This window comes from Haliotis cracherodii, unplaced genomic scaffold (genome assembly GCF_022045235.1).
Source record: "Haliotis cracherodii isolate W230 unplaced genomic scaffold, xgHalCrac1.p SCAF_17, whole genome shotgun sequence".
Lineage (NCBI taxonomy): Eukaryota > Metazoa > Mollusca > Gastropoda > Lepetellida > Haliotidae > Haliotis > Haliotis cracherodii.
The window spans coordinates 3,725,865-3,751,333 of NW_027266272.1; the positions used below are offsets into that span (position 1 = coordinate 3,725,865).

The following is a 25,469-nucleotide window of genomic DNA, read 5'->3' on the forward strand; positions in this document are numbered from 1 at the left end:
GCTTGGCCAAATGGATTTGTTTCTTGGGCACAAAAGTGTCACTTCTCATTGTTGTTTTTTTGTTTGTTTGTTTAACGCCACTCAGCTATATTCCAACTACATGACGGCGGTCTGTAAATAATCGAGTCTGGACATGACAATCCAGTGATTGACATCATGAGCATTAATCTACGCAATTGGAATACGATGACATGCATCAACCAAGTCAGCGAGTCTGACCACCTAATCTCGTTAGTCGCCTTTTACAACAAGCATGGGTTGCTCAAGACCTATTCTACCCTGGAATCTTCACGCAAACCTGGAACACTAACTATTTACTGTTGGCAGTGTTTTCACTACTCATTTTCACTTATAATTAGTGTGGTGTAAGATTTATTAAAGAATACATTTAAGGTAAGAATCGATACATTTTACTTAGTTTGCGTTGTGTTCAATACTTGTATGGAGAGGTAAAAAATTGAGATCCTCCTAATGCATCGGTGTATTGTCCCACCATTGGACGACGTATCTTCATGGACATAGAAGGCACACCTTGGTGTGTTGAAACTATATCGACTGTCTAAACACTGATACAATACAGGTACAATACAAGTATAATACAAGAATAATACAAGTTTAAAGGTAATCCAACATGGAGCAATGGCACAAGCGCTATGTACAATAATGAGACATTTCAATAAAATAAAACGAGAACAAAATAATGTGTGCTGCCAGGTTATGAAAGAATACAGTCCATTGATGGAACACAAAATATGTTTAAATAATAATGTTGTCACTCGTGTCCCAGACTCAGGAGAATTGGATAGAAATACACGTAGGACTGAACACCATTTAAAAAATAACAAGTATTTGTCACAGAGTGACGAAATATCCCCCGCCTGTACACCATAGTACCAAATATGAAGACAATCCAGCGATTAGTTCTTGAGATATTGTGGCAACACCGTTTTCCAACTCCAAAAACAGATTTGCCTGCTGTGACCTTGAAAATGGGGTCAAGGTCACCAAATCTGACAGGTGTATGCGGTGTCTGTATATACACTATAGTTCCAAATATGAAGACAATCCAACGATTAGTTCTTGAGATATCGCGGCAACACTGTTTTCTAACTCCAAAAGCAGATTTGCCTGCTGTGACCTTGAAAATGGGGTCAAGGTCACCAAAACCGACTGGTGTCTGCGGAGTCTGTATATACACCATAGTTCCAAATATGAAGACATTCCAGAGATTAGTTCTTGAGATATTGCGGCAACACCGTTTTCCAACTCCAAAAGCAGATATGCCTGCTGTGACCTTGAAAATGGGGTCAAGGTTACCAAAACCGACTGGTGTCTGCGGAGTCTGTATATACACCATAGTTCCAAATATGAAGACAATCCAGTGTTTAGTTCTTGAGATATCGCGGCAACAAACAGGTGGGACGTACAGACGGACGTACGGACGGTCGTGAATACTATATCCCCCGCTTCGCGCTTTCGCGCGGCGGGGGATAAAAATAATGTAAAAGTGATGCCCGGCCAGTATGTTCCCTTATTTCTTCAGTATATACGATAAACTATTTGTTCCGACAATAGGAAACGAATGAGATTTCTCTGGAGATCTTCATGATAGGGTAGGGCTGATTCAACAGGTAGCTCAACCTTGGGTAACGCAGTAAGTGAATATGTCCCTTTAGGCAATGCTCAACACAGGGTGAGCGGGACAGCAGAAATGGTCAGATGAAGACTAGTGTCATCATGGTACTGTGAGTGAGTGAGTTGGGTTTAACGCCGCATTTAACAGTATTCCAGTTATATCGCGGCGTGTCAGCTTAATGTGGGAGGAAAGCCCCAAGTGATGCAGGTCTCAGACATGAACCACATCATAGTACTGCTGGCAGAAATGGTCAGATGAAGGCTATTGACATGGTTATACTGGGCAGTAGGAGACATAGCTTATTCTCACAAAACAATCTCAATGGTCGTAGTACTTTCTGTGCTACTGTTTCAGAATACACGAGTGATGAGGAACTTTCCTTATAAATCTTGACTTCATGGATAAGCTGTTGTAGACTAGATATATTTGCATTTCAACACTCAAAATTGAACATGAAAATAAAATAATTACAATATCAAGCAGAGAGGATATCCTCAAAATAAAGTTCCTAGAACTATTGGGATCTAAAAAAAGTAAACATTAATACATTGAGGGTATGACACTTTATCCCCAAACAACTCAAAATCCATAACAAGTGATTATTCATTTATTGCTGTATATGTAATAATTATGCTGATTATGCTGATGCCTGTATCAATGCCTGGGTCATGACTGTAAGTTGTGAAATAAATGTGTCTCCAAAAGAATGCAACCGCTGGCCCCAAGCCACAAATGCGACTCAATATGAATGCGACTATCAATTATGCCATCAGAGTGACCGATATGACATAAGATACAGTATCTTGTAATTTGATCCAGTGTTACACTCCGAGCACCAGTATACAAGCCAGCTGTCGCACACAGCTGTTGCTGACTCAGCACATCTGACAGTTACGTGGTCATTAAATAGTACCACAAGAAGGGAACTCAATATTCATTCTTACTGGCACCTGGTTACGAAACATAACGATTACTCTGACAATAGCACTGATAAGGAGCCGAGTACTAAAGTACTCACGGAAATGAAAAAACAACAACTGTTTTTTCGACCTCAGACTTTAAATAAATGCAGTTAATATACAAAATATGTAAATATTCAAACAACTAAATTGGTACTAATTGGGCTGTGGCACAAATACAGTGTATCAAAAGTTTTTATGCCTTTTTACACGTAAAAGTGTGTAAAAATGTGAATAAAACAGACTATTGTGAAACAGGGCATAACCAGGTGTAAGTAGATCAAGGTGACCTATGACACCTTGACGACAGGTGAGAACAAGTGCATAATGCCTATAGTCTGTTTCTGCTATGTCAATTTGGACTTAGTTTTATTTTTGAATGTTGAAATTGCCGACAAATGACCTCCTGTAAAGTACATTTTGTATTGTTCACTGAGATCAAACTAGCAAATCCAGACTAGTACTTTTCGAGTTGTTTTGTTATTTCGTATTTACAGCTACGTAACACTTTGTGTCGATTTTTAAATTGAGCAAAACAGGTTTTTTCCATTTCCGGGAGTACTTTAACTATTATTTCGGTGTATTTATGCTTGCTTGTCACATGTTACTATACATTATGTTGAAGGACAAGACAGGTATAACTTACAAGTCTTAGTTAGGATTTTGATTAAAAAATATTTGGAAGCACAAAGAAGGTGTGTTATTATAATTATTATGGACTTGTAGCACTAGTATTGCAATGGAGGTTACAATGAGATCCTTCGCCCATGGAATACAGTCCCCTTGCAAAATAGAAGGAGCTATATTCATGAATATATATAACCAATCCATAACAATGTATAATACGACCTTGTCTGTAGTTCTTACCAAATTAAGTGGGCTTATTTTTTGTATAATGTAAAGGACATGTTTCAAATATACTACTCAAAAGAAGTTCAAGAACACCTGATTCTTTCATATGACAAGTTATTGTCATGAGAGATTAACTATAGTAATATGAAAATTGGGTATTCTTTGACTTTCTTTTGAGTAGTATACTTTTTATACATTAGGATGCAAAATACCTTGAATGCCTCACAAAACTAAGAGGGCTCATTTTATTGAAAATTTAGAGGAATTTCATTATTGGCCACAAACTCCTTGAATACATTAAATGCTTTGTTTGTGGTCCCTATCAAGACATCATCCTTTACAAACACACATCACACGTTTCAAACACACACCTCTTTCATTTCATCCAAAGGAACCAATTTGGCAGTCACAGACACTTTATATTGGTTCCCTGGCAACACTAAGATAGTGTCATGTTGAACACCATGGGTATAGTGTCATTCAGCACGGAATATGATGTGTCGTTGAGGACGGAGTTCGATGTGATGTTGATCGCCGTTGCGTTGTTGATGCAGGGGTTGGATGATGCGGAGTGGTCTGCCATCAGTAGACCTGGACAGAGAGGAAAACATCCATGTACATGTCGAAAACATTATTTAACGTTTGTGAAAAAACAACAACTTGATTTGCAGTTCAGTTGTAGGGACTGGTCACTTTGTTTCTTTGTTGTTTTACGCCGCACTCAGCAATATTCCAGCTATATGACCAGGGCCTGTAAATAATCGAGTCTGGACCAGACAATCCAATGATTGGCATCATGAGCAACTGGGATACGATGACATGCATCAACCAGGTCAGCGAGCCTGACCACCCGATCCCGTTAGTCTCCTAGTCGCCTTTTACGGCACACATGGGGTGCTGAAGACCTATTCTTTCCCGAATCTTCACGGGTCGATTGGTCATTAATTACAGGGATGGGTGGTTCAGAGGTTTTTGATGCACTAGTGTACTGAAAATGTTTATCCTCCCCAATTGCACGTCATATTTTTAGAAGACTTTCCCCAAGTGTACATTTTATTTCATGACCTTCATATGTGTCTATTTGTTAGAATCCGACCCTAAAGACATATGTGATGATGACCCTCTCCTGATACCTTCTGCAAAAACAAATAGTTGAAATATATCTTCTTAGCAGCTAGGGTAACTACGGTTTAAGCCTCTTTTGTGAACCTGACAGTTGAACACACAGGCTGCTCGGCCAATCAGCCCAACTGTACATACCTGCTATGGAAGCTGTCATGAGACATGCCACAATTCCTCCAAACAGTGCACGGATGACAATCTGGGCCAAGTCTTTCACACGTTTGGGTGCCATTGGTCCAAGGCCACCCAGCTGGATGCCGATTGAGCTCAGGTTGGAGAAACCACACAGTGCGTACGTGGCGATAATCTCAGACCGCCGCTGGTGACAAATCAAAATATACCATACAATCAAAGATAAGTAACACACACACACAAAAACACACACACACGCACACAGACACACAGACACACACACGACAAGATTTACTTATTTTCATTTGAGGGGTCGGGGGTCAATTGACAATATACTCGTGTCCTTGATGTGAATGATATTATGTATTTTCAAAAGGGGAATCGAACCCCTTTTGAGTGTCTTAAGAATCTACAATACACTTTCTTGGACATTATATGAGGTCAATACCTGTTTTGATGGACCCCAAAATAAGCAATATTGACAAAATGATTGATTTACACATCTTCCCGAGGCAAGGGAGTTAACACAACTACAATTATAGTTGCCACCCTTGTCCAACTAGAATGGAATTTTGTGGCTCAATCGTAGCGCCACCAGTGGCTATTGCATGTTGTGTCCCTTCTATGTCCCACCTACTGACCAATCAGATTCCACACCCAATATCACTTGCAGTTGCTTCAAACAAAATGTTAGTGCCTAGTGAAGATGACCTGATCAATAATCAAGATCAAGATAAAGATTCTGGAAAATAAGTTGACGGTACACATGCTTTGCAAATCCTGCAATCAACCAATATCTACACTGCAGTTTACTAACCAGATCTTGATTTCGTACGTGATTTTGATTGGACTCGTTAGTCCAGCCAAAATATAACTCCAATATTCCAACCAAAAGCAAGGGTGGAAACTGGACTTTTACAGTAAGTTACTCCCTTGCCTCAAGAAGAAGGGTTTTACACTGCTTTTAGCACTATAACCTGCAATATATCGACAGGGAACACCAAAAACGGGTTTCACAGATTGTACCCATGTGGGAATTGAACCCAGGCCAGCGGTGCGACAAGTGAATACTTTAACCACTAGGCTATCCAATCGCCCCCAATATTGACAGAGGACAAAGCACATGATGCTATTGCTTTTTTCGGGTTGATAAAAACAAGTATTGACCGCATATAAAGAACATGATTTACATGATTTATTATGAAATATAGAGACAAAGGCAGATTCAATATTTCAGTATACATTAGCTACAATAATGTTAGTTGGTTCCAACAAATAGAGAAATCTGAATGACTTAGGTTTGGGGGAATACCATTTCTAGGTAATTCCCATTCTATCATAAATAACACAGGTCACTACCGTAATTAGTCTGACCTGACACAGAGTCAATATGTGACTACTTCTAGGCCAATGAACGTGAAAATACTTTGCATTACTTAATGATGTTAGGGGTGAAACGATACAGCAAGATCATGACACGATACGTATTGCAATACAAATATTTACTTCAAATCTTGTGGAAATTCCTTGACTATAAATATTTCAGAGCAGGTTTAAAAGGAAAAGCTAGCTGTAGACACATGTTCATAGCGGCTTTTCTTAGTAGAGAACTTGAAAAAACAAATTATGACGCAAGTGTTTTGTCTTGTATCGATACAGAAAAAAATAGTTTCATGTATCGGATAATCACATGAACATTCACGATGCACCAGTGTATCATTTCGTCCCTGAATAATGTGGACTACCGTATTCGACGTACACTAGACTTTTTATTCGCGTATAACACGCACTCGTGTGTTATATGCACCCTTAATTATGGGCGAATAAATTCTGCAAAAATATATTTGTCGTATATAAACATTTCAGGCTGTCAGCATCAACCACAAAATTTATCCTTTAACTCCTTATAGAGAGCCCCTTATTTCTAATTTTGAGAGCGCCCTGGGCACTTATTATGTCAAATACGGTATTTTGCTGTTATCTTGATTAAAATCTTTAGTTGAGAAACACTTACGGAGATGGTGGTTTCATCCTTGCATTCTTCACGGTTGGTGATGAACTTGGCTAGCTCCTTATAGGCCACAAACTCATTGAGGAAAGTCTTGATGCCGACTAGTTCGCCGACCACCCCTGCGTCCTTCCACTCCACTCCCATCAGGTACGCCACGGGCATAAACACATAGGAGCAGATTTTCTGGAGCAAAAGGAAGTTATACAACTTATATGGTTTGGGAAAATTAAAATTTATTGTTCTTCTTAGTTCTTTTTTAAAGAGGAATTTTTCAAAATAACTTTCTGCTTGAAAGAGCCAGGCACGGTAGCTCAAGTTTCCTGTTGATCTAACAGAGCCATATATGATGTTCCGCCTGAATGTTTCTTTGCTTGTTTGTTTGTTTGTTTGTTTGTTTGTTGTGTAACGCCGCACTCAGCAATATTTCAGTATATGGCGTCAGTCTGTCAATTCCCATGTGTTTATCCACTTTGCTTGTGAAGTTTATTTATCCCGGGCTTCATTTACTAAACATTACTCCATTAATGTACCCATCTCTAAATATATTAAACTTTCTTGAATTAATGTTGTCTGTGAAAACCAATGTATTAATGTTCTTAACAGCTGACATATTCCACTCAAGCAAGGTTAGAAATGTAAGTCATGTGACATAAACAATTCAAACAAGTCAAAGGATTGACTCTGTATTTTTTTCGGTTCATTGAGGTATGAATCAAAAACCCGACATGCAAGCTCTATGAATCCACATGGCCAGATTCTAACATTAGTTCCCTGAGAACGCAGAGACACAGTTGGAAAAATGCTAGTTAGAAATGAAACCTAAGACTTGAAAGTTAGGAAACCGAGGCGAGTATAAAAAAAATCAGGCGAGCGAGTTTCATTCCTTCTTGGCCTTCGGACTCTAAGGGTTGTTTGGACAATGAATATGCTGTGCATGACAATACACGTGAGCAGAAAGGGAATTCCCTCAATTGTAATATTGGGATTCCCAAACATTTTCGCCTTGGTGGGCTAGGCTTAATTTTTTACATTCATTGGGAAATAAATGCAATAAGCAATAACACGTGACCAATTCAGCTAATCAGAATGCAGGAATCCAATTCCAACAATTGGGCTGTGACAAGACCAGATTCACTACCCAGGTCACATGTCCAGTTGAGAACTGTTTCACCCAACCCCCTATTAACTCACACTACCCACATACACGTTGGGTACAAAATGTCTGATTGGGATTGTTTTACTGGAGTGAGTGAGTGAGTTGGGTTTTACGCCGCTTTTAACAGTATTCCAGTTATATCACGGCGTGTCAGCTTAATGTGGGAGGAAAGCCCGAAGTGATGCAGGTCTCAGACATTTACCACTTCGGTGAAACCCACGAGCACGGGTATGGTGCTGACAAACCTAGAAACATAATCGGGGCGAACCGGGATTCGAGCCCACAATCATAGGTTTCTGGCGTGCCCAAGGGACTCAACTCTGCACAGCGAATCGCGGCGCCTAAGACGACTGGGCCACCTGTGCCCCCTTGTTTTACTGGAACCATGGCTAAAACTATTTAGATAGTCAGAAGTAAGATGTGCATAGTCAGAAAGCAATGTGTACATTAGCAGCTTGTAGTGTAACCATGGTGTTTTATTGTTATAGTCATTATTAATATATCACGTGAATAACCACGGTTGTGGGAGTCCCTTGGGTACCCAGGTCCTACTCAGGGCCCACCCGACACCCGAGTGCTTGAGTTACCCCATCCCAGCTTTAACCCACACAGATCAGCAATAAACATGTCCTCACCTCAAACGAGAGCTGTGGGAAGCAGACGAAGGCCCCAAACCAGGACAGGACTGCATTGACGAAGGCAAGCAGAGCCAAGAAGGCGATGAGGTTGGCGGCGATGTTGGCAACGAGGCAGATGGAGGAGGATGCCCCAGCAGCTGCAGCCTCAAGGAAGTTGCGAGGTTTGCTGGAAATACAAGTGTGAGCGAGTTGGGATCTATGTGTGGTAGTTTACTATTTGAGGCTTTATCATGGCGTGGTAGTTCTCTAGTTAAGGCTTTATCATGGCGTGGTAGTTTTCTAGTCAAGGCTTTATCATGGCATGGTAGTTCTCTAGTCAAGACTTTATCATGGCGTGGTAGTTCTCTAGTCAAGGCTTTATCATGGCGTGGTAGTTTTCTAGTTAAGGCTTTATCATGGCGTGGTAGTTCTCTAGTCAAGGCTTTATCATGGCGTGGTAGTTTTCTAGTCAAGGCTTTATCATGGCGTGGTAGTTCTCTAGTCAAGGCTTTATCATGGCGTGGTAGTTCTCTAGTCAAGGCTTTATCATGGCGTGGTAGTTCTCTAGTCAAGGCTTTATCATGGCGTGGTAGTTTTCTAGTCAAGGCTTTATCATGGCGTGGTAGTTCTCTAGTTAAGGCTTTATCATGGCGTGGTAGTTCTCTAGTCAAGGCTTTATCATGGCGTGGTAGTTCTCTAGTCAAGGCTTTATCATGGCATGGTAGTTCTCTAGTCAAGGGTTTATCATGGCGTGGTAGTTCTCTAGTCAAGGCTTTATCATGGCGTGATAGTTTTCTAGTCAAGGCTTTATCATGGCGTGGTAGTTCTTTAGTCAAGGCTTTATCATGGCGTGGTAGTTTTCTAGTCAAGGATTTATCATGGCATGGTAGTTCTCTAGTCAAGGCTTTATCATGGCGTGGTAGTTCTCTAGTCAAGGCTTTATCATGGCATGGTAGTTCTCTAGTCAAGGCTTTATCATGGCATGGTAGTTCTCTAGTCAAGGCTTTAACATGGCGTGGTAGTTCTCTAGTCAAGGCTTTATCATGGCGTGGTAGTTCTCTAGTCAAGGCTTTAACATGGCGTGGTAGTTCTCTAGTCAAGGCTTTATCATGGCGTGGTAGTTCTCTAGTCAAGGCTTTATCATGGTGTGGTAGTTTTCTAGTCAAGGCTTTATCATGGCGTGGTAGTTCTCTAGTCAAGGCTTTATCATGGCGTGGTAGTTTTCTAGTCAAGGCTTTATCATGGCGTGGTAGTTCTCTAGTCAAGGCTTTGTCATGGCGTGGTAGTTTTCTAGTCAAGGCTTTATCATGGCGTGATAGTTTTCTAGTCAAGGCTTTATCATGGCGTGGTAGTTCTTTAGTCAAGGCTTTATCATGGCGTGGCAGTTCTCAAGTCAAGGCCATATCACAGGTACTGGAGTTGGGTCTACTCACTTGTCATCGTCCTCTTGCTCCAAGTCATCGATGTCCTCCAGCTTGCTAGTCTCTGTCTCTGGATGGAGCAGTTTGGACACGGCCAGGGCACAGGGGGCGTTCATCACACTCGCACACAACAGGTGTTCTGCAGGAACACCAAACGACACATAGGCAGCCAGCACACCCCCAGCAATAGTGGCAAAACCTCCCACCATGACGGCGTGCAGCTCCGAACGAGTCATCACGTTCAGGTACGGTCTGATTAAGATGGGAGCCTCCGTCTAGAAAAGACATTAATGGTGAAGAACAAAAGTTAGATATTTTCATTGTAAACAAAAGCAGGGTTTTATGCGACAGACAGATGTGCGTCAAGTATGGATGGAGAAAAACATATATATATAGCGCGTCCCGAGGGACGCACAATAATATTCATCATTCCTACGCACAACAGGAGCATGGGTTATGGGTGTCCGTCATTTCATCCATCAAACATGGACACTGTCCACATGATCCTTCATTCATTCCAGGCTCTAAAGAAATGACTTACAGTTCACTACACTACACCATTTATATATATAAAGGACCCGCACATTTCCAGTAAAGACCCTTTAAATTTATTATTGGGGGTCCCCTAGTCCTCCACTTTTGTAAGACAAGGTAAACCCTGCAAAACAATGGACAGATGATTTGCTAACCTGGCCGACGAAGATGTTGCCAGCAGCACACAGACTCTCTGCAGCTGTTGTACCCAGCAGGCTCTTCATCACGAAGGCGATGTTGCCGATGATGAACTGCATGGTGCCGAGGTAGTACAGGATGGAGATGAAGCAGCTGAAGAAGATGATCACCGGAAGCACCTGTAACCATGGAAACAGAAGTTATATATAATCGTTTAGGTTGCTGAAGACCTCTTCTACCCCGGCTCTTCAGGGGTCACTTGTGGAAACTGCCACAGAATAGCTTCAGGGAGAAACCAAAGGACACATTTCTTTTAAACTATTGTAAGAAGTGCTGATCTCAAAGCCAAGCAAACTATTCGATACAAATTGTAAACATGATATCAGAGTATGACATGAAGTGGGTGGACTTACCTTCATAGCAAAGATGTGGTCAGTGTATTTATCTCCGAAGACAAATTTGGAACCGAAATCGGTAAATGCCAGGAACTTCTGAATCTCCTTCCCAAGAAAGTAGAACACCCTGTAGCCGATATCCCACTTCAGGATTAGCACAGCAAAGTAAAACTGAAGTGTGAACCCGCCGAGCACCGGCCGCCATCGCACCTGAAACCAGCAGCCATTAACAGATGAAGATAACTTACTGGATCGTCACCAAGGATTTGTGAAGCACTGCAGTCAGTAATATGACAATGTAGGTATCTATCTTGGATTCCAGACTAAGTGCCCTTGGCTTGGGACAATAAGGAGATATACCAAGTCGATGATCAGGAAATCATTAACTCCTATGGTAGCCAACATTGAGAAAGTTTGTTTGTTGTTGAACGCTGCCACTCAGCAATACTCCAGCTATATGACTTTGAGTAAACAGTGGGAGTGTCGTGTGTCAGTGGGTGGGTGAGCACTTGGTTGGCGTGTGACTGGTTGGTCAGTGGGTGGGTGAGCACTTGGTTGGCGTGTGACTGGTTGGTCAGTGGGTGGGTGAGCACTTGGTTGGCGTGTGACTGGTTGGTCAGTGGGTGGGTGAGCACTTGGTTGGCGTGTGACTGGTTGGTCAGTGGGTGGGTGAGCACTTGGTTGGTGTGTGACTGGTTGGTCAGTGGGTGGGTGAGCGCTTGGTTGGCGTGTGACTGGTTGGTCAGTGGGTGGGTGAGCACTTGGTTGGTGTGTGACTGGTTGGTCAGTGGGTGGGTGAGCACTTGGTTGGTGTGTGACTGGTTGGTCAGTGGGTGGGTGAGCGCTTGGTTGGTGTGTGACTGGTTGGTCAGTGGGTGGGTGAGCACTAGGTTGGTGTGTGACTGGTTGGTCAGTGGGTGGGTGAGCACTTGGTTGGTGTGTGACTGGTTGTCAGTGGGTGTGTGAGCAGCTGCTTGGCGTGTGACTGGTCAGTGGAAGTGGGAGTGGGCGTGGGAGTGGAAGTGAGGGTGCGTGTGGGTGTGGGTGTGGGTGTCTGACTGGTCAGTGGCTGTGTAAGTGGGAGTGGTTATGGGTGTGGGTGTGGGTGTGGGAGAGGTGGTTGTAGGGTGGGTGGTTGTGACCGGTTGGTCAGTGTGTGGGAGTGGGAGTGGGAGTGGGTGTGGGTGTGGGTGTGGGTGTGGGTGTGGGTGTGGGTGTGGGAGAGGTGGTTGTAGGGTGGGTGGTTGTGACCGGTTGGTCAGTGTGTGGGAGTGGGAGTGGGAGTGGGTGTGGGTGTGGGTGTGGGTGTGGGTGTGGGTGTGGGAGAGGTGGTTGTAGGGTGGGTGGTTGTGACCGGTTGGTCAGTGTGTGGGGGTGGGAGTGGGAGTGGGAGTGGGAGTGGGTGTGGGTGTGGGTGGGGGTGTGGGTGTGGGAGAGGTGGTTGTAGGGTGGGTGGTTGTGACCGGTTGGTCAGTGTGTGGGGGTGGGAGTGGGTGTGGGTGTGGGTGTGGGTGTGGGTGTGGGAGAGGTGGTTGTAGGGTGGGTGGTTGTGACCGGTTGGTCAGTGTGTGGGGGTGGGAGTGGTTGTAGGGTGGGCGATGACTAAACCAGTGGTCAGAGGGCAAGATGTTACCTGTGTGGGGCTGGAGGACAAGAGAAAGAGGACGATGATGAAGGTGATGATGCCGGCGAGGGACACCAGGTTGCTAGGGACCTCCCACACGGTGTAGACGATGAGGGCAAGCATGCCACCATACACCAAGAACAAAGCAACCCTGAAACAGTCACAGTTCAATACTAACATGATAAATTATCTCAAAATGTCACCCATGCAGCGTTTGAAATTGGCACTAGTCTTTGCAAAAATGCCCAATAGTAAAGGTATCTTAAGCATTGTTAAGGACTAAAAGAAATTTGCCTTTTTTATGGATTTTACAATACATTATAATTATAAGGACTAGTGGACTAAAACCGTTAGTTTCTACCGCTGTCATGAAGTAATAAGTGTTGAAAATCACTGAAAAAAAACTGAGTCAATAACTTAACATAAGGCAACTTATAATTGATAGTCGAATAATTTGTCATCTCAAATACTAAAATATGATGACGTCGTCGCTGGAAACCAGACTTTCGAAACAAGTGCTGAAGTGAACTGACAAGATGATATAGATGAGCCCTGACACCAGCAGCATGATCAGCAGACATGTTACACGCTTGTAGTGTGTCGTAAACATCAATGGTACAATGCTCTAATACTTTAATCAACAAGTATATGTCATTTGGTCATGCAAGGCTTTTCAAGCCATTTTTGTGATTTTCATGACTTTTCAATTTTGACACTAAAAATCAAGGCTTTTCAAGAGGGACCTTAAAATTTAAGACTTTTCCAAGCCTGTGCGAACCTTGTTCTCTATCTATGGCATATTCAGACCAATATTTTCAATCTTAAAGAAGTGTGTATGAACAGTAGCCATGCTTGTAGTCTTATTTGTCAACACAGTAGCCATGCTTGAAGTCTTATTTGTCAAAACAGTAGCCATGCTTGTAGTCTTATTTGTCAACACAGTAGCCATGCTTGTAGTCTTATTTGTCTACACCGTAGCCATACTTGTAGTCTTATTTGTCAACACAGTAGACATGCTTGTAGTCTCATTTGTCAACACAGTAGCCATGCTTGTGGTCTTATTTGTCAGCACAGTACCAATGCTTGTAAGCAACTACAATCAGAACACTTTTTAATAACTTTCCTCCCACACTAAGCTGACATTCTATGGAACTGATAACCAATACTATTCAAACTGGCATTAAACCCAACACACTCACATAAGGTGCATCCTAATTCAAACCCCTTTGAACTTGTGGGATCAGAGCTTAAAAAAACATTTTTCAAACCTTTTAGTGTGAGAGGTTACTTTTCTGTTAACAGAACAGATGTGCATGTAACGACTTACCATTTTAGAATGTGCCATTTACTCTTGATGGCAGACTGAATGACTTTCATGAACTTTCTAATGTTGTCACCAAACATGTTGTTGATGTATCTGAAGACGATGAAGACTAGAGCGATGATGGTGACAACGATGAGAGGGACAGCGCTGGTCTCGCATTGACGGGTGGCGTGCAGGTACAGTGCATATATGAAGTAGGCCAGGTAGGCGACTGCCAGTACAACCAGTAGGCCCTGTAAGGGGAGACAAATCAGTTAGGGGAAGGGAGACAACTCATGATGCATCTCTCTAGCAGATTATTTTAGCAGATTTACTGTTTTCACCAATAAGCACCCCATTGGCTTAAAAATCAGGTTTTCAGAAATTGAGCAGTAGTGAGCAAACCTCTTTGGTTGGTTGGTTGGTTTGTTGATTAACATCGCACTCAGCAATATTCCAGCTATATGGCGGCGGTCTGTAAATAATCAAGTCTGGACCAGACAATCCAGTGATTAATATCATGAGCATCGATCCACGCAATTGGGATCGATGACATAAATGAACCAAGTCAGCGAGTCTGACCACCCGATCCCATAAGTCACCTTTTACGACAAGCATAGCCGCCTTTTACATCATTGGTCAGTGTCTTCAAACCCTGGCACCACAGTATACTTTGCAGCCATCAAGGGAGACAACTGCTCAGAGACTACATATTGCCTCACAGTAGCCATGCTTGTAGTCTCACTTGTCAACACAGTAGCCATGGGATCGATGACATGCATCAACCAAGTCAGTGAGTCTGACCACCCGATCCCGTTTGTCGCAATTCACGACAAGCATAGTCGCCTTTTACGGCAAGCATGGGTTGCTGAAGACCTATTCTACCCCGGAATCTTCACGGTCGCAAACATCTTTGATAATAGTTACAAGTCAGTTATACACCCCTTATAAGCTGCTTAGGATTTTTAAGCAAAAGATCTGTAATATACACAAGAAAATATGGACTGTTGTGTAAACTTTAGGTCTTTGTCGGGGACCTGATACGGTCGTACAGATTGGTCTAGTGTGGGCAGGGGCGCTTCCTGGAGTTGGGCACCGTGGACAGTAAATACAGTATTGCCATTGGTTGATTTACTTTCATTGGGGTTGTGTAAAAAAACTTGTGTCTGATCTAATATGCCAATACTTTTCAACTTGGTATGGCTGCCATCCAAAAGAATACACCACAGCAAACACTACGGCTGCAACGAATACACCGCGAGAGGAATACGATTCGTATCACAAATATAGGGTAACGAATATGAAGAGCAATTCATGAATACAATAACAAGTCAGCAGTTGATGTATTATTTGTTGTAATCAGTGAAACAATAACAACATAAATTATTTGACATGGTTTGTTAATTATTAATATATCATACATTTATATACTGCACTTATCCAGGAATGCGACTATGACCAATGACCACAATACTATCAAATTAAATATTATGAGAGTGTTGTCTTTAGAAGACATCTATGTATATAATATGTTCTTATGGATATTTTTAAGTACAGGGTATGTAAATGCACATGACTGCATATTAATAGATATTCATTTGGGCCACGAATAATGAATTCAATTCATGAATGGATACGGTTCGATTCACCGAATATGCGAGTGAATCGTAACAGCCCTAGTAAACACATGTTGGAACAAAAATACAGTACTCTACTTGAAATGAAAACAAAAGGTAAAAACAACAACGTAATCCAAATTATTCTGAAGCCGACTGACAAAATATAGTTTGGTATTTCTCCTGTCAACGGTCCCGATATACAGGGACCAGTGTCTGTAATTCACAGGTTCTTTTTTATACAGGATGAGGACGAGGATTTTAGTTTTAACAATCAACCCTCATGCACTCACTTTCATGAAGATCTTCTGTTTCTCCTTGAAGAAGTCCTCCATCTTGGAGTGGAGGAGTGTCAGGTTGGAGATGAGGCTGCTGGAGCCCGAGTCCACGCTGGCCGAGGACGAACCTGCACAACACAAAGCTCCACTTTATCAGATGTCATCACTGTGATTGATCAACGATCATGGGTGTGCGAGCCACTTTCAACATGTTCAACAGTGTTCAACAGAACTAAATTTATATAACGGCGTGTTAGCCTGATGTGAGAGGAAGACCGGAGTGATGCAGGTCTTAGGCTGGTGCTGGCGCTGACAATCCAGAAACATGATCAGTGAGGACAGGTGAGCTGTTCCTCAAAGTGATCTTAGCGCTACGATGATCGTAAACCTATGTTAAAGTATTGGACTTACGATCACCTAAGTGCCAAGATCGCTTTGTGGAACGGGGCCCAGGACTCCATCCCCAAATGAACCAAGTCAGCGAGTCTGACCACCCGATCCCATAAGTCACCTTTTACGACAAGCATAGTCGCCTTTTACATCATTGGTCAGTATCTTCAAACCCTGGCACCACAGTCTTCTTTGTAGCCATCAAGGGAGACAACTGCTCAGAGACTACATATTGCCTCACAGTAGCCATGCTTGTAGTCTCACTTGTCAACACAGTAGCCATGCCTGTAGTCTTATCTGTCAACACAGTAGCCACGCAATTGGGATCGATGACATGAATCAACCAAGTCAGCGAGTCTGACCACCTGATCCCGTTAGTCGCATGGGTTGCTGAAGACCTAATTTGATGTCTTAAACCATAAGATTTGATTTTAAATCTGCCCCATGCTTAGATTGGATTCTTATCTTAGAATCCCAGGAGCAGCGGTGACACTTACTCTGTGTATCCTCAATGGCTATCTTGACAGATTCGGAGCCTTTCATGGGTGTTGACGTCAGCGTTGTTTCCTTGTAGGTGGGGGGGGTAGTCATCAGTGATGAAGCCGAGAGCTGAATCATCGTGCGTGTTCATCAGTGGCTTCATAGATTCACTGGTTGCCGAGTGGTTCATGGCCATCTTTTCTTCCTCAGCTCTGAAACATACAATGTGTGCTTACTTAGTTCCAGAACTGGCTGGTTTTGTTAGGCAGAAATCTGTTCTAACCATGTTTAGTACAACATGATCTGCAGAAGGACAACGCTAAAGATAACCTTTTGAGCATACGAGTTTTTACTCTTGGGTTTCTATTTTAATTGCGGTATTACATTTTTCATTGGGTAGCCAATATTTTTTCACTCATCTATTCATCACCCTATTGGGTTTTTCCCAAAATAAGAGGTCATTTTAAGTATTAAAAAAAAGGAAATATTGTTTTAGATGTATATAACTGTTCCAAATATATAGGCTCGTAATAAGCTCCTTTGTACGCATGCTGGAAAAGCTTCATGGGTATTTACCATGTTTTTATACATTTGAGTTTTTCATTTAATGCATGCGTTTCGGTACACAAGTTAATTGAAAGTACAGTAGGACATGGATATAACGAACACGGATAGAGCGAACAAACAGATACAACGAACTGTTAAAAATCCCCGATTGATCTCCAATATAATATCATATAAAATTTGCGTATATAATGAACTCTCTACAGCGAACTAACAGATACAGCGAATTGATATCTGATCACCGACAAGCCAATCTATCACTATTTAGTGACGTGTATAGCGAACAGAGAAATCTCACTCAGTGTCAAGTGTCACTGACAACTAGTTGTACGCAATCAGCAGTGAATCAACCCAATGGCGCCGAATCAATACAATGAGCGGTGACGGATCAACCTTGTTAAATATGCATTGTGTTAATCTTACCTGTACATGTAATATTGTCTGTAAAATATTATGTCTGTCACTGGAAAATCTGTGTTCTGTCTTATCCAAGATGGCGGACGTTTCCGAGCAAAAACGTGTATAACGAACAACGGATATAACATTGTGTATAACGAACTGATTTCTCTGGTCCCTTGCAGTTCGTTATATCCGTGTTCTACTGTAATTGGATTTTGAATATATGGGGAGGGGGGGCTATTTTACGCAAATAGGCTGCTGAATAATTTGTCAGTGTAAAACCCGAGCTTATTAAAAATGTAAGCACGAGCCATGCGTTACCACGCTATAACCAAGTTATAGGTTTATTGAAAGGCACAAAGCGAAGAAACGCTGTACTTGAGATTTGCGTTCGGTATCGTGACGTGTCGTTAAATGGGCCCACGTTTATCGTATAGTGGTTCAAGTATCGCGATGCATCGGAATATCGGTGTATCGTTCCATCCTTAGATGGCAACTACTAATGTTTTATTTTGACATGTTTGTGCATATGTTGAGAAACGTACCTGTAATATCTACATATTGGTTTCCCAAATATATGGCAAATCATCTTGTAGATGTCCATGTTTTAAGTAAAATTCAATCTGTACTAATTCGCCTGCATATTTCCAGAAGCTGTATGTAGAAAGCTTGCAGTGCTAGGTGGTAACAAATCAATGATGTTGAAACACTACAGATCCAGTATTTCAAGTTATGGCAACCATGATAATAGACGCCAAAAACAGGTGAGCAGCCCTACGTGAACACAACCTGCTTACAGTACAAGGATAAAACAAAGTGCATCACAGAACACTCAAAAAGATGTTGAAGAGCGGCTTTTGGAATTTAAGCGCACCAACAGAGTGAGTGAGTATGGTTTTACGCCGCTTTTAGCATTATTCCAGCAATATCACGACGGGGGTCACCAGCAATGGGCTTCACTCATTGTGCCCATGTCGGGAATCAAACCTGGGTCTTCAGCGTGACGAACGAACGCTTTTACCACTAGGCTACCCGACCGCCCCTGCACCAACAAGAAGAAAATGTTTCAAAGAAAGAAAGAAATCAAAAAAAAAATCAGCCCATTGAGCTTATTCTCCTATTTATCATTTTCCTGCGTTTGTCCAGTTTATCATATTTACATTTCTCGATATAAATGTGATTTGTAAGTTGCCATTATTATTATTATTATTATATACCACAGGTATCCAGATACTGGTATCTTCTCAAATGCAATTCTATTTGTTCCCCAACCAGTGGATCTGTTTTCATTCCAGTTATCATTTTCAACTCCTTGGGGAGTATACAAGCCAAAGCTGCCGCCTAGGGGCGCTAGGATATTTTTTACATCCACCTCACATATCGGGTACCCATTCCCTGCTGGGTGAACAGAGGCACATTTGAACTAAGTCACTTGCTCAGGGTGACACCACACGTTTTGACACGTTTTGGGTGTATGTACGTATTCGTGTGTCCACTATCTCGTCATCTACCATCGGACGAGTGGGTTCGATGGTGCACAGGGTGTATGTACTGTACACTAGTGACAACACTGTTGGTGATCCCAAGGCAGAATAACAACTCGGTCACAAGCGGGATACGCCCTCAGCACCTGGGGCTTGCTAGCCCGACGCTTTCAACTGTGCGTCACTTTAATAAACAGAATTGGAACCCTGAAGTCACTGATGGTTCTACTTACCGACAGGGAGTACCTCACCCACAGCAATGCTGTACTGACACAGGGGACCACCATGTACACCAGCTGCCCAGTGTCAGAGTCAAGTATCTCAGTGCGTGTGGGTGGCACAGCTGTCACAAAACCCTTTTAATCCAAACCTAACTGGTGTATTAATAACAAAGCGACAACAATTACATTATTCATATATTATTATTATTATTTATATTATGTTTATATTATTTACATATTTTACCAGATATTTATCTAGACCTGCTCAGAGGCCGATATTCGTCCCCATATATGCATCAAATTTGAACCGGTGTAAGTGCAGTAATCTTGAATGTTAAAACTTAAATGTACTCATTCTACCTCACCCAACTTGAGTACAGAAACGCATGCATTAAATGAAAAACTCAAATTATAAAATCATCACGTGTAAATACCCAATGAAGCATGCGTACAAAGGAGCTAATTTCTGAAACACAATTATGAGCAAATTTACTTTGCGATTATGACACAAATGATGAAACTTTAACAAATACACAAATGATGAAGCTATAACTAAATATGATACAGTATATTCCTAATTTTCCAATTAGAATGGAAAACAAAGAATTTAAGAGATCTCATTTTCAGGTCAATTGCTGTCATGAATAGGGTCTTTCATCATGCAATGGTAAGGTCGGTCTTGCTCTGAGTACAACTCCACCACTGGGGACATTATCATGATTATTCATGAACATGAGGTGAAGTGAAATGGGGTTTAACATCTCGTCCAAGATAATTGCACTTATATAGCGACGTGCATGTACGTGTGTGTGTTTGAGTGGCTGCTTGTACTAGACCGGACTGATGCTGATTTATAGTGCCAGCTCACTGAGATACCATGCCGCAGTTTAACATGAATACCCCACTCAGACACAGTATACTGACTCCGAGCTGACCAGTCCTTGTTTTAGCCCCTTAATGCCGAGCGCCAGACAGGGAAACAACAAGTACCATCTTTTAACGTCTTTTGGTAGGATGTAGCCGGGGATCGAACCCCGGACCTTCCGCTCTCTGGACGGACGCTCTACCACTAGACCACGGAGGCTGTCTTCATGAACATGATCCAAATACAATTTGTGTAGTCTTATAAACTGACAGGCAAAAGAAAGTATACACTTGAAAAATTAGATTTATCAAATTACAAATATTATCAAAATGTTACTCGGTTGAAGAACAGTAGCCGAAACACTGCAAACTTAACGTCAAAAACACCACGATGATACCTGTATCAAACATATCGCCATCGAATAGACATTTCTTGTTTGTTTCATTTTTAGCCACCATCAAACATAGGTGTATCCTTTCTTTGTCACCTGCAGTTTAGTCTATTTGAAGCCTCACAACAGTTTTTCCAGACTTGGTATTATAACAGGACATTATTTTATTTCTGTGAAGTAAACAATAAAATACATTACTTAAACTAAAAAGTTAAAACGGAACTGACAATATTGTAAGGCAGGCTTATATATGACTCATCAATGTTCCAGCCATATGACGACCACATGTAAATAAACAAGTCAGGACCAGACAATCAAGTGATTGATATTTTAAACAATGACAGTGCAGCAAGGCACGATGACACTCTATGAACAATCAATTTTGGTCCATTTTGTCGCCAGCATAGGTTGCTGGGGTATATATTGTAACCTAGAATCCCCAATGGGAGTTGGGGTCATGTATACAGTGACAAAACAAGGACAATAATTATTTTCCTGAAAAATTCAATTCGTCATATGAACAAGAATTGAAACTAGCTTTGGGTTAAGGCAATTCTTTCTTTACAATTCACCAACAACACATTTGTTTGTTGTTTAACACCGCACTCAGCAACAATCCAGCTCAATGACGGTGGTCTATAAATAAGATAGTTTCTTTTGGTCTCAAAGTGAGATTGCATGTAAATTAAACTACATTTCTGTGCTGCAGATGCACTTGCACAAACAAAAGAGATTCCACTGAACATTCATCATCAATTCTTGGGCCAGTACTAGAATTCTATTTAATTTGTATCATTTTCCTGCAATTTCGAATTTAATTAACATCACTCCTTAAAACATAATTTTAAAATAATGTTTAAATAAGTTAAAGGTAATTTTAAAATAATTTTAAAAAAAGCATGTAAAGCATGTAAAGCATATATCCATATTGAAAACATGGTAACATCTACTGTTTGTAAACAGGATAGTAATATTTATATAGATAATTACATATATATGATCAATTGTGTTGAATTGTGTTGTGTTGAGTACTTCCATATATTTCAAGTACGTAACAATATTCGAGAATGAAAACGATTCTCTCTTTGGTGTTTTACAAACACTGGACCCGTGTCCAGTCACCAGATCACAGTAGAACAGACATGCATGCATCCGGCACAACACGTGTCGAGGGCTCGAAGATCTGCAGAGCAGTTTTAATTTACCTTAAATTAATAACGGAAGTTACGGAATCTTTATTGATGTGTGCGTTTTCTAAAAAAAATCATATTACTGCTTGATAAAATACCCTTTCGTAATACCGTTTGGATTTTGCTTGTTACTTGGTATCACTTATGTCGATACATATCCTGTCAAAACACGTGGGCAATCGACTAGGCCTAATCAATACTGGTAATCGTGACACTATCACTTCGGGGAAAATGTATTCTATACGGTAAATCTGTTAAATTATAGCTTAAAAACTACTCACCAACCCTTTGATTAAGAAGATAACAGCCCGGTGAAAGATGAGGGATCCACGAGGGGACGAATCCGTAGTTTTTAGTGGGCTTCGTGTGTAACTACACACATGAATGAAAATGTCTGCACGCGATGACCGCAGATGCGCGCCGATTGGTCAATAAGGTAGGATTGTCCCACGCGCTGTTCGCCGCCAAAAATACTATTTCCGTGTTTTTTTTCGTGCTCTTTGTCCAAACGTTCACTGACCAAGAATGGTTGATACAGTTTAATTTCTTCCCGGGTATAGGTAAATTCATAAACACAAACTGGCAAGGAGGACAGATCGCTTGACGCTCAAGGAAGCAGGACATTGCGTCATCAATATACGCAGTGCATTTGTTTACGTACGTCGGGTGAGATGTTTTGCAACGTGCAGAAACCGATATTTATATATATATCTCCGCGAAATAAATGTGAAAAAGAACAGTGAAAAGGTCAGAAAAATACCATGAATGGACACGAGTAGATTCGTTATTCAAGTTCCTAGGTCTATATAGGCCTATAACCCTGGATACACTAGGATAGATTGAAATTTGTACGATATGATCAAAAACAATTGTTGTATATTAATTCAGTATTTCCATGTAACTATTCGGTTAAAAGGAAAACATTGAGTTACATTTTGACGTGCAAACAAACATACAACTATTTTCGTATAAATTATGGTTATCATGATTTGAATATAGTTTCTATTCACCTATATGTGGGCACTGATCAGTAAATGGCGCCAAGCAGATATTGATATACCACTACAAACTATAAATCACACAAATCATAGTACGAATGATCAATCTCATAATATATATAATATCTTTTTAACAAGATAAACTAAATAAACACATCGATATTTTAGCAAATGAAGGTTTTAGAGGAAAGTATTGATGTAGCATTGTGTCAGTACTTTGTCTGAAACGGATGAGAATATTATTACAAAAATAAGCTTGAGGTTCCAAAAACGACCAATATTAAAGTGCACATGCAAAAAGAGTTTCTGTCAACTCTTTCTCATTCAAAACCGTAACCAAGAACTTGACAAACTTACAGATCCCAGAATTATTTCTGTACCGCCAAGACAGCTTGCCGCTCCTCTAATGTGTGTACTGTTGTCCAAATTTGCCGCCAAGTTGCGCGCGACCTCTTTCGGGTTATAGCTAAAAGTCTGACGAAAAAAAAACGAAATTGGACTACAGGTATACTATATATTTAATATTTATTTTAGTAAGTAAGAAATAAATAGATATTTTATAGATATTTCATATATATTTAGCCTTTCTGCCATGAAAATATCAACAAATATACATACTGACAGATTTGACACGCTAATAACTCGCCTACTTTATTACTCAGTAGATTGTGTTCATTAACAGTTATTCGTTACGCAACGTGCCATGCAGGGCCACGTACTGTTTAAACTTCACGGGTCATGGAGAAGCGCTGTTATTGTGGCAGGGATAAGGGGTGTCACAATAACTCTCTTTCATGTCCCTGGACAATGGTCAGTGGTTGAATGACCATGTGGTGACCGGGTGCGATTAGAATGGAAATTGACCCTATGATATTCGCGTGTGTGCACAGGACCATGTAACTACTACTGATGGGCGGATACAGCTTTTTTGAAGGGGGGGGGGGGGTGGGGGGGGGGGGGGGGTTACGTGGGCTCTCCGGCCGAAGTGTATTTCGCACACGGGCCCGGCCGAAAAGGGCCAAAAAGTTGTTTGGCAATCCAGTAGGGGTGTTTTAGTGGTTGTTTATTTAGAATTTTGGAAACTTTGAGATTTGGAAAAAATGCCAAGAGGTTTGGGGGGACCTGAGTATGGAAGTTTGATAGTTTGATTATGTAGTTATGTAGTTTGGTTTTGGTAGTTTATTGGGGTTTTGATTCAGTATACGCCTAATTTAAGGCTTTGAATTTTTCTATTTTATTTTGTGGGTTTATGGTTAATGATTGCTTCTAGAGTATCTATTCATTGTCTTTGGTGGTAATTTATACAGAAATAAAGATTTTTTTCGAAATAAAAAGGGTGGGTATGCAAATTTCAACTTAGTATCTTGAAATTTCAAGTTGTATCGAAAAAAATAAAATAACAAATGGCCGTAAAAGGCTTCCGTATTTTTAGCATCGCCCTGACAAAACGTATTGAGATACACGTATTCAACAATTTGGTCATTCGTACACTGAAGTTGAATTAAGTTATATCTTTATTCAACCATATGAAAAATTAGAAGGACTGGATGCACAGTCAGAAAGAAATGCGAACATTAGTGACTTGTAATGTAACCATAGAGTTCTAGATATTTTTTGTTATTAAACAATATTTCACGTGACTAACCACGGGTCCGGGTAGTCCTGTGGGTACCCGGGTCCTATCCAGTACCAAAGTTACCCGTCCCAGCCCTAATAGAAGCCACTTTCATCTGTAACGTTAATTCAGTTATGATTCAGAAGTGGACTGACCCATACATGTGGCGTCACTACCCATGCATATTCCTCCCTCGTTCCTTACCGTGATCCACATTATCCTAACAGTGTTCTCTACCACACTTTTCTGTCACCAAAAATATCCATCATCATCATGACGCATGACACTGTGCCAATGACATCGGTATCACCCGTAAGCGTCCGTAGATTAAAGTCACGAGACACCACGCCAACATGTGACCTTCGTAAGTCTCCGTCACCTATTCGACCCTTTTCGTTTCGATGCTCATGATATCAATCACTGTATTGTCAGGTCCAGACTCGATTATTTACAGACCGCCGTCATATAGCTGGAATATTGCTGAGTGCGGAGTTAAACAACCAACAAACCATCCAGTTCACGCACAAACTGTTTCAAAGATTGTGTTTCGAAGACTGGTAGTTTTGGTCCGTTGATGCCGTTTGTATATTAGTGGATGCCAGTTGAACGTGAAAGGGGTCCAAATGGACACAAAAATGGAAAAGTACGAGTACCGAGCAGTCATTAAGTTTTGACTTCAGAGAAAAAGTACTTCCCAAAATAATCATGACCACATGTCACAAGTGTTTGGGGATAAGTGCAGTTGGGCAGTTATGTTTTAGGATTGGAGAACAAGCCTTGTTGGTGACCCTCGGTCTAGACGTCCCTCAACTTAGAAAAAAGGAGGTAGAAAAAACTTACACTGTCAGATAGACGTATTACCACTGCTGAACTTGAGGAAGACGCAGGTCTAACCCATGGATCAATTTGAACTATTATTCATGAGCATTTCACAGATGAATAAGATATCTGCTCGTTGTGTGCCAACGTTTCTAAATTCTGATCTAAGACAAAAAGCTCTGACACTGCAGGAGAAAATTTAGAGCTAATCCAGGAGGATTTCGTCAAATTCAAAAAGAGATTAGTAACGAGTGATGAA

General features: G+C 41.2%; 1 protein-coding gene across 1 annotated transcript; it reads right to left on the reverse strand.

Annotated features, from left to right (window-relative positions):
* Positions 1 to 1,496: 1,496 nt before the first annotated feature.
* Positions 1,497 to 23,207, reverse strand: LOC139464840 (uncharacterized transporter HI_0519-like). The gene is given in 13 exon segments (XM_071246371.1): positions 1,497 to 4,038; positions 4,708 to 4,888; positions 6,716 to 6,895; positions 8,504 to 8,672; positions 9,919 to 10,181; positions 10,596 to 10,757; positions 10,992 to 11,183; positions 12,607 to 12,748; positions 13,925 to 14,154; positions 15,810 to 15,922; positions 16,682 to 16,769; positions 16,771 to 16,876; positions 23,134 to 23,207. Coding segments are annotated over 12 exon segments (1,962 nt in total). The 5' UTR covers positions 16,861 to 16,876; positions 23,134 to 23,207; the 3' UTR covers positions 1,497 to 3,886.
* Between the last annotated feature and the right edge of the window lie 2,262 nt (positions 23,208 to 25,469).